Here is a 10,848-nt window from a genome sequence, read left to right as displayed (position 1 = left end):
CCCATAAAAAGAATAATGGAACCTGGAGCTTGCATTGCCGGGCATGATTAAGGACCTGATAGCGTTGAATTTGTTCTTTCCCTTTTAATTGAAAAATATCTTTCCCCATAACGGACCACATGGTGGTTTTTGTGAAGGCATTTGATGTATTCATGTTGTTTCTTACCCTTAAAATCTGTGTGTGCTGTTTAGTGTGTGTGTGTGTGAGATGATTATTGAGTGATGAGTCTTAGAAAATCCTTTGTAAAAGGGCTTTGTTGCACCGACCCTCTGAACTGAAGCTTGCCTTAATTTTGGCTGTTTTTAAAACCCTGTTTAGATCAGACCATTCCAAATTAACCTCATGCATGTGAAAATATGTTTATGACCTCATCGCGCTTTCAACTGGAATTATTAGGAGTTTTCATTTCTGATAGTGGATCCATGTTCATAATAAAAAATGCATTTGTTACTATATAGGCATACAAAAAAAGGAGCTATGGAAGTACAGTGTGAGTGTGTCTGTGTGAGAAAAAGGACAATTCCTACATATTAATGATGTTGTAATTGTATTATTTTAAGTCTAAAAGTATAAATATTGTACATAATATTAATTTCTATAATCCTGTACATGTAATGCAACCACCTTTCTTTTAGAAGGGAGAATAAACGTGTGGTACGTTTGTAAATAATGTTTGCACTTGTTGCCTTTTGCTGTACGTCGAGGCTCACCCCAGCGCTTAAGTACATTGTTGATATGTAACAAACGGATGGGATCCATTCCTGCCTGCATATCCTTGTACATTTTTTTTGTTTGTTTTTTTTGGTCCGTAATTACATTGTCTCCATTTTATTTTGCATTTGTACAGATGTTAAAGTATCACTGCAGTTACATTACGGTATGAAAATAAAGCACTTGTTCTGTAACATTCATTCGCTCGACATGATGTCATTGTTTCTGAAACCCAGGAAAGTAATATTTCAATCAAAGGATCAACGGCATTTGCTGATGCTTGTCCTTGAAAAATGACTGCTCATTAAATAGTAAGATGCTTTAAAGGTTTAGAATGCTCATTAATTATTGAACTGTCTAGACAGCTTGATAGATGCCCGATGAAATAACATGGCAGTTAACTTCAGTACACAAACATCTTTGTTGAATCCTGTCAAAATGCCAAATCACTGCCGATGCAGAGAGACAATTAAATCTTAGCCACAACAATGAAACAAATAAGCAATAAAAATAAACATTGTTGTGTAAGAAATTCATTTCCGGCTGCTACTGTGGACACATGCGGAGGGACCTCTTTAAGTAATGAAGAGGACTTTTTCAGGACCTTACTTCGGATGATCAAGAGCTCCAGTTATTTCATTTTCAAAGTGCATTTAATGACTGACAGCAGTTTGGGGAGGCAATGATTTATGCCAGTTAGCAGCCAAGCAGAGACTTGTCTTTGGAGTATCATGACCCCTGGTGTACAACTTATTCACTTTCCCAAACAATACTTTCACATCGAGCAATGTTTTCAAATCCCACCTCAATTGGTTTACTTCTCAGTTTCGTTTCAGACCCACGGGGTTTTGCTCGCTCATTTCATCTACTGAAGTTATATTTCTTTTCCATAGTTTCATTTTAGTTTTCAGGGACTGGAAGCTATCCCAGTGACCAGTCACACCTTGGACAAGTTTCCACTCTATCGCAGGGTCATCACGCAGAGTTGAGAGAGTTGAATCCAGGTCTTTCTTCCTGTGAGGTGACAGTACAAACCACTGTTCCACAAACAGCAACACTAACCAGATCTGACTCCACTTCCTCTCCAAGATAAAGTGTGCACCACCATCATTTTTGGCTTTTCCCAGTATCTCATGTACTGGGAGGTAGACCACAATATAACACATTGATAAAAACACTTAATGGCCTCAAGCAAAAGGTTGACTGGTTTAAAAAAGAAAAATCTTTATTTCAAGTAATTTCAACACTTAAGGCTTTACAGTCCCTTCTGACTGTGACAGACATTCAAACACAATCACAAACTTTAAAAAGAATTGGATATATTGAAGAAAAAGGTTCTTTAATACAGACCAAACTTGTGTTAGAAAAAAATAATTCCACCTTTAGTGAATGAAAACAAAGCATGCATTCATAACTGGTAGCAGTTGGACCAGAAACACCTCCAAGCTTTATTCAATCACTTTGCGTACACTAAGATAAAGGTTATAAATGCCACAGGAAGGTACAAAGAACTGCTTAAAACCTTTTGCTTCAATACATAAAATCATTTAAAACTTGTATGAACCGTTTTCTCAGGTTGCCTTTACAAAGATTTAACAGTTCAGTGTGAAATATGCACAAGTTTAAAAGAAATCTGGATGTGAGTGAAATGTGTTTTGGCTGCATTGAATTTTGTCTCCGAAGCGTGCACTGATTTCACACAACATACATTAACTCATACTGACCCGAGAAAAAACAAACATGAACCCCAAAAATTTAAGACGTTAACCTGATTTATCAGTTTTACCATCTCTGTTTGCAACAATCCAGATATCGCATCCAAGCTAAGAGTGTGCATCAGAGAGCACACGCTTAGAAGAAATGTATCCTCTGGTTTTTAAAAAGCTCTGCAAAAAATGTTGAAAACAAAAATCTGATTTAAGTTAGCTGTGACAATCAGTCTTAAATCAACGGTCTGTGCTCCATGTGCTCTCTAAAGTGAAGGTGCTTGAACAGTTGCACTTCTCCACCCGTGCTTTTCATTTCCAGCCCTGAGTTGACAAGAATCTGTCAATCATGTCAAAGGACCTCTGTGGTTGGTCGTAAGGCAGAATGTGCCCTCCTCCTCGTATGATGACCTGCATGAAGAAACCGACAGCGGATAACGGCAAACCTCAATAACGCCAAAAGATTTAAGATCATGCATTTGGCCTTTTATTTCACAATCCGCTCACCTGATAAAACTCTCCAACTTGCCGAACGTAACCCGCCACCTCCGTGTCAGTGGGCTGAACCTTCCAGTGGAAGCGAGGGGCTTTTTTGTACTCGGCAGCCCCGGTCCAGTTCACAGTGGGCAGGAACCTCTCAGTCAGTGGAGCAGCCACAATCACATCTAGCTGACCACTATACATCAAGACCTGGATAAATACATTCAACTTGTATCAGTTAACTGACTCCATAGATTCACACACATGCACACACACAGCAACTGTTGTTTTTGATATCAGACCAAATCCTCATCACCCCAAAAGGGCTGTCCGGCCACCTGGAAACACGCTCTGCTCTTCTTCAGAAACAACCTCTCAGCTGCTCTTTCCTGGAAGTGTTGCATTCCTCCACCTTTCTCTTTAAAATACCCCAGAGTTTTCACTTCTCTTTTCTCTCCCCCTCCCTTTCACTGCGCTTTGAATCTTCATCAAGCTTTCCTGACTCAGTTCTGGAGACTGCGAGTCATCTCGTCATCCAGTATTGTGCTCCATCAACAGTCACGCCTAGTGTCATCTGTAGAAGTCATCCCCCTAAGCACTTTTTGCACTCACGCAGCGCTGACACCTCTGTGCTTCACACCAACCAGGGGATGAACAAATTTATCCTGATCTCATTGACCAAAGAATGTGCTTCCAGTTTCCATCAGGCTTCTTTTTGTGTTCCTACAGTCTTCTGTAAGGTTTTCCTTTTGGACCCCATCCATAGAAGATGATGCAACGATTGTTTCCTGTTAATACTTGAGAACGATGCCCAGTTCACTTGTCAATAAATAAATAAAGCAAGTGATAAAAGTAAAACATTTGTCTCACACTCTAAATATAAAACATCATGAGCAAAATCCAGATTTTTTTTCTCCCCCTTCACATTTTCCTCTTGTGCATTTCAGATAAAAAATGGATGACCCTGCACTTTTTACCCTGTAGTTGTCCATCAGCACCCCCAGCCATGGTTTGATGGTCTTCATGACATCCTGCAGGAGGTGCTTCTCCACCTCAGAGCCATCGTGGAACGTCAGGTTGCCCACGTGGATGGCACGTCGCACTTCTGGCAGGGTCACAAACTGGGAGAAGTAGTCCTGATCCTTAGGCTCCTGAGGCACACAAAGGAAATTTGTGAGTTCTTTAAGCTGTTAAAAAGCAACAGTTTTAAAATAAAAAAAAAAAAAAAAGAACTTCAAGGAACTCCGAGTACCTGACATATCAAGTAGTTGAAGTAGTTGGTACAACCTGTTGCATTTTGGAAGAAGGAGGGATAAGGATCTACGTCGCCATTCAGCAAACGATCAAAGACCTGAAGTCAGGCGATTGAAATTGAAATGAAAAAAAGCATCCATGACCTGTGTGCCTTCAACAATTAGAAAAATACTGCAAATGTAGATGATGAACAACATCAACACATTACCTCAAAAGCCTCCACCCACTTCTCCTGCTGGATAAGCTTAACTCCAAGGTCTGTCTGCTGCTCGACGTACTGCTTTTGGAGTTCATCTATCATTCCCGTTTGGTACAGGAACTCACCGTAGCCACCCAGCATCTGATGTGGAAGAGCAGTAAAATGTCACTGTACTGTCACCTTTCTGCATCGGCATATAGGAGCAGACGGCATCAAACATGAGAGAAGTGGAGGACGAACGTACAGTGTGGACAATGAAAGCAAAAGACACAGCAGCCTGTGTTTCAATGAAGACACACATTTAGACCATATGAGGGGAAAAATGTGTAAGTCAATGAGTCTTGTTCATGAAACAGATGCTTTAATGCTTTATTAAACTCTTTCTAAGCCAACTCTGGACTTTATCCAGGAGATTTTCCTGCCGGTTACGTAGGGATATTGCAGTTTAGGTCACACATAAGTCCAAGCCTTTAGAAAACTCTTTTGTTCTGCCACACCTCGCTCACCGCAGCAGCACCAAGCCTTCTCTACCATCGTCACGATCAGGTCTTCTAAAGAGTTTGCTTTTCTGTAGGCTGTTTTCCGACTGCACCGTGAGTTGTGATGGCATTGGGCAACTACAAAATTGCAACACAGCTGCTTAAGTTCTAAATGTCATTCCTGCCTGAGCAAGTTTTATGATTAAGCATGTCTTATGAATCAAACATTAGCACTTTCAGGAACAATCTTAGGACAGAGTTTACATCTAAATAATAAAATTCTTCTACATACGCACCAGCTCTGGATCACAGAGTCCATCACCAATAGCCATCCCCTTGAAGTTGATTTTCACCTTGGCAGTAGGGTTGTTTTTATGAATGTAGTAAGAAACGGCAGGAACATACTTCCCTGCATATGACTGCAAAGAGAATGTATTGCATAGTGAGGAGGCCATCTTAACAAAATAAGACATTAAAATTTCATTATATTTTGCAAAAAGTATTAATTGGTTAGCATGGTAAGCTAGTCCTGTAATCATTTGCTCTGTTTAAATAGCTACTTGTCATGTCATACTGCTCTGTGAAGTGTGGAAAAATAATTTTCTGCGCAAAGTTTAAAAGTAAACGCTGACCTCTCCAGTTGCGTAGAACTCATTGGACTGATATTCAGGAAAGATCTGGAAGAACTGTGTCAAAGCACTTATAAAAGAAAAGAGGAGAATAAGAAAAAGAGTTAGTAATAATCATTACTGTGAAGATAAATGAAATGACTACATGCAAATTAGATGGTCATATTTTACCTGTACAAATCTCTGCCAACATCATCCTGGTCCTGAGCGAAACCTCTGTCATCTTCAGTGAAGCTGAAACCTGTTCCAACCTAGAGAGAGGGGAGGAAAAAGAAAACAAAAAAAAACCCAACACTTCCTCAATGTTTCAAAAGCACCAAGTGAAAATGACATTTTAAGTAATACTGCTTTTTTTTTTAATGTGATGATAAATCAGAAATACATACTGGATTATCAATGTACAAAACTGAATATCTGGCTGTCCAGGCATAATCCCTCGGACCGACTGCAAAGACAGAGGATATAAACTTTATGAGAAGGTTTAAACAACCTGGGAGTCTTGCTGCTGCAAATCAGCTCTTACCCGTCATGTTCTTGTACACCACATATGGCCCATGTTCCACAAAGAGACCGAACATGGATGTGCCACCAGGCCCACCTTGCAGCCAGAGCAGGACTGGAGCTTTCTCCTGGTTTGCCTATCAGTCACATCAGAGCAAGCACAAAGTTTAAGACCCTGGCGCCACCTAGTGGACTTTTACCGCCATACAGTTGTTTAAAATTATGATTTTGGAATCTGTAGTGTTTAGAAATGGCCCCAAGAGACCTTCCTAACTTGTGTAAATCTATAATTGTCCTTCCACCGAGTTGCTTGGACTTTCCCATTGTTCTGAGCATTGGTCTGATAGGTAGTGTCAAACTTTTTCCTATTTATGTTGAGACAGTGAACCTACCACTTGTCATCAATCAACCAGAAGTTAATAGGACTCGTCAAGTTAAAAGACATTGCAGAACCTTCAGCGCTATTTTTAAAAGATTTAAGTGAATGAATAGATTTGAACCTCTATGTATACTTTTGACCCAATTCCTGTTTTTTTACGTAATTAAAGATGTGTTGCACAATCATTCCACCCTAGAGAAAAAACAGTGCAAAGAAATCATGTTCATAGTGACCCTGACATTCATGCTCATTTTTAATTTGATTTAAACTCCTGATCACAGTTGTATATGTATTCTGGTCCAACAGGGGTAAAAGGAAGTTGTTTAGAACCTTTCCAGTTTCTTTTTTTCCTGGAGGTTTTTTAGTAAAAAGCATTCAGTAAGATTCAAACTTTACTTGCTGTCATTAAATGCGTCCATCTCCACTGCTCTGGAGCATTTTCATAAAAAAAAAACCCCCACTCAGTTAATGATTAAAAGACATAATAAAAAAGGCTCAAGTGTAAGTTAAAAAGTAATACAAGCTCTCTTCCTGTAAGGATTTTTGCTTTAAAAAAAATCAGCAAAAGAAAACCTAGGTATTCCTGGCTGCAGCTGACTAAATATCACAACTTCACGGAGGGACTAAAGATAAAGTTGACTTCTGAAAACCCCCACAAAGATTTGATCCTAAAACTTTTCCGTCCTCTCAGTGATTTCCTGTCACACTGCACAAATAAGAGTACTGTAAATTTGGGAAGCCCCTGTGGTAAAAGAAGTTAGGCCTACCATGGAAGCAGGGAAGAACCAAAAGAAGAGGTTGCTGTTGTATTTTTTGTTGACTGTGAGGTATCCAGCATAACTCTTGACTGACTTATTGCCTCCTGGCAGGTCTCCCACCAGACTCAGTTTCCTGGCTGGAAGAACGAGATATCGCCACATTGTGGATGTGCAACACAAAAAGCACGAAGCCAATCTATAGTACTTTACTTCATAGTAACACAAATACAAGTTTACCTTCATCTATAGCGCCCTTTTCCAGATAAGGAGTGAGAAAGAGAGGGGCACCGGGGTCGACTCCGTTCAGGCCGCTGACGCGGAGCGATTTTCGGCAGAAAAACGACGAGCAGCCCCCGGAGGCGGCGGAGTGCAGACAGGCCCACAGTAAGAGGACACCCAGAGTTTCTCTCAGCAGCCTGCCAATATATGTAACATAGATATCACAATGCGGGCCTGGCCAACGATGTGTGAACCTCAAGCACCCCCAAGACACTTAGATTTCAAAACAGTGCGATCACAGCGAGGCTGCACGCCCCTGACTGTGAGCATGAACTCATCGTCATTCTTTTAAAACTCACCTCATTGTCGCAAACACCGGCAACAGCACAGACTTCACCTTCTAGCACAGGCGAGGGCAGGTGGACTAACAAATCCGGTCTCGCTGTGATTTTAGTCACATGATCGACTCTGTGCCGGTCACATGAGATACTGGATCACGTGGTCGTTGTTGTTTAATCAGCCCTCAGTCGTGCCTAGCAGGAACCGCCATTGACTGTGGCTTTAATGGCCACATGTGTCATTACACCAACGTCAAATCGGGTATTTTTGAAAACGGAGTTTTTCCGTTTTCGTTTTAAAAAAAAATCCCGTCCACACCTAAAAGTCAAAAACGAAGTAAAACGCTGCTAGGAACATGCCAAAGCAGCAGGTGGCGCTATATTCCTATCCGTGTAGAAATCAGAAGTCTAGAAGCCTAGAAGGGAAATAGTAAACAAAGCTGGAAGCAGAACCGAGTGGTATGTGTGGAGGGACAGTAACTGTGTGTGTATATGTAAGCATGTAAACACTGCAGAGAGTACAATTAACAGTAACAGTATTGTAAAAAATTAATTTCACCCAAAAAATAACGTGGTGCACAGTGTGACATCAAAAAAGGCGCACACCTTTGACGCTGCGTTTTCTCCGTTTTTCTCGTCCACATGTAAATGCAAAAACGGAGTTTTCAAAAATATCCACCCTGGCAGGCGTTTTTAGAAATCTCCGTTTTCAGTGACCGAAAACGCCGTTTACGTGTGGAAGAAAGGTGCAAACGCATAGAAAAATCTGCGTTTTCAAAAATACCCGGGTACGTGTGGACGTAGCCATAATCACAGACCCTAGACAGACCTTAACAGTATAATACAAACTACACCATACAGCACCAACGCTGGCATATTTTCTGTTAGTCTCCTGGTTGTAAATTGCAGACAGCAGTTCCTAACTTTAAAAAAAAGCACTAACTGACACTTTAAACATACGGAAAATAATTTGTTCACAAAGTTTCAAAGTAAGACAGTTTTCAGTAGCTGTTTTGGTAATACTCTATCCACTGCTCAAAATAAAATGTAATTAGTTCTTTAAGTGACTACATGAGTGTCAGAGTAGATCCAATAACACAAAGTCAGTAAAACTTAAGGGATTTTACTCTGTCCAGTACACATAGCATAAACCACTGTGGTTAAGTGACAACAGGTGCACTGGAGAAGCAACAACTCCCAGAAAGGGAATGGTTTTGTAGGTAGTGTCCCAATCCCTCCTGATTTTTTTTCTTCTGTCAAGCTCTGGCAGATCTCCTCCTGGTCCTCCTCAAACAAAGGAGCAGTTAGCAGTCCTGCTGTTGAAGCTGATGGTTCTGTACAGCACTTGTGTAACAGCTCGTGTCCTGGTTTCTCCTCAGGACTGTCGAGACTGCTCTGAGAGACACAGCAAACCTTCTGGTGATGGCACATATGGATGTGTCATCCTGGAGGCGCTGGGCTACCTGTGCAACCTGAATGTGCTGCAGGCATTGTTTCATGCTGACAAGGACACTGACAAAAAGAAAAACCGGGCACTCTCCAGGATATCTGCTGTCACTTTTACTTGGATAAGAGCAGATGAAATATATTCACAATGGTTTATGTTTACCAAGTTAGTTGTATACCTAAAGTTTAAATACATTTATTTTATGCTGTGATACTACACTTAATTTTTTTAGCACTGTATATTTAGCCTTTGTCAAGGAGGTGTTTTAACCTTCACATAGAAAAATAGCAATGCACTGGCCAGCTGGAAAAAGGTGAAGTGGAAACTAATTATCTGGTGAACACAGATGCATGTAATAAATCTTTGAATGAGCCTAACAGTACTGCAGACTTGGGCAACATTTAAAACAGGAATAATAAGAACTCTGTTCTTCAGAACATTTTTAGTTTATCTGCTTTAAAGCATCAACAAATAGCTTGCACTCTATATTATTTGGTATCATGAAACAGGAATCCTTTGGGTGTGTTTCTCACTGACATCTGGAAAGTGCTTGGAGCTGATGTAAAGTGAAAGTGGCAGGCACCTGGGCTGATGTGATAGGTTGAGACAGCTGTCCATCAGATCTCAAACGGTTCTCACCTATTCCACAGCTGAGGGACTGAGCATTGTTTTAAATATAGTGATATTTTGCCTTTTGCTGAATTGAGACTCACTCACTTGGCGATCATTTCTGTGGAGGAGACCAAACCAGAGCTAAAAGATTTGAATATGGTGCTTAGACTCGTGTGAGCATCAGTCGGCTATTCTAGATGATACAATCAGTGTGTCAATAACCTGTAAACTAAAATCACTCAATCTTTAACACTGATTGATGGTTGTGTTATTATTGTCCTGTTTCCCACTATGAAGGGGAAAACTATTATTAATAAAATCAGTGATGGCTGGTCTCTGTTGTTCAAGCAATGGCACGTGACAGTGAGCCTGGCATGTATCGTGCCAAGGACAAGTATTCAAACACACAACTCTGAAATCTCTTTTGTGTGTGTGTGTCTGCGTGTGTGAATGACTGATCCTTCTGCCTCAGATGCAGTGAAAAAAAGAAGTAAAGAAGCAGCACAGTTGGGAAGAAAAATGTGAACACAGGTGAACAGGTACAAGGAGCTGCTTGCAAAAGTTTTTGGAAAGAGCTGATGGTGAGATTTTTTCTGAGGCAGTTGTAACGTCATTGACAATTTGCTTTTCTATCAATTTCCGGTGTATTTGTATTTACTGTTTTGCTTACAGTACATAATCCTGTCTGCAGGTGCAGCCACACTGCACACACCCAGCTGTTGGGCAGAGGTCAGGGTGAAGTCGTGAGCATGTCACTGGTGGATGTGCAGAAGCTGTCAAAATAATACAAAATGTAAGGCAGTTGATCGTTTTCTCCATTGCTCTTTTTTTAACTGATAAAAACGTTCATTTCTTCGAGCGATATATATTTTTGCACCACCAGATGGCGCACAGACACCGGGCTCGCCACAGCTGTTTCATCAAAAATGAAAATTAAGAACTGCCAGCTTTGGAATAATACAATTTGCCCATTTGTGCCTTTTCATAAATCAAACGAGTGTGGTTTGAGGAAGAAAGTTCCGTCTGTTTGGCATTCTGCAAGCGGAGCTGAGCTCTGCTGTTTTGGGCTTGTTTTTGCCTGTCAGGACTGCTTACATCTGGAAAACCCTGCTCCACAAAACTTTCACTTTAAGAA

The 10,848-nt window shown here is 40.7% G+C and overlaps 1 protein-coding gene across 1 annotated transcript; it reads right to left on the bottom strand.

Annotated features, from left to right (window-relative positions):
- Nucleotides 1-1,916: 1,916 nt before the first annotated feature.
- Nucleotides 1,917-7,812, bottom strand: cpvl (carboxypeptidase vitellogenic like). Its single transcript, XM_006801411.3, has 13 exons — nt 7,676-7,812; nt 7,335-7,513; nt 7,107-7,234; nt 5,983-6,097; nt 5,846-5,904; nt 5,631-5,710; nt 5,463-5,529; nt 5,127-5,249; nt 4,361-4,492; nt 4,151-4,249; nt 3,876-4,049; nt 2,926-3,108; nt 1,917-2,829 (listed from the first exon to the last, which is right to left on the bottom strand). Exons 1-13 carry the CDS (start codon nt 7,678-7,680, stop codon nt 2,731-2,733), a joined length of 1,443 nt encoding a protein of 480 aa, XP_006801474.1. The 5' UTR covers nt 7,681-7,812; the 3' UTR covers nt 1,917-2,730.
- Nucleotides 7,813-10,848: the final 3,036 nt, after the last annotated feature.

The sequence above is a fragment of the Neolamprologus brichardi genome, chromosome 11 (genome assembly GCF_056152115.1).
Source record: "Neolamprologus brichardi isolate AB-2024 chromosome 11, ASM5615211v1, whole genome shotgun sequence".
Classification (NCBI taxonomy): domain Eukaryota; kingdom Metazoa; phylum Chordata; class Actinopteri; order Cichliformes; family Cichlidae; genus Neolamprologus; species Neolamprologus brichardi.
The sequence above is the reverse complement of the archived record's forward strand: the minus strand, read 5'-3'. Positions and strand labels throughout refer to the sequence as shown.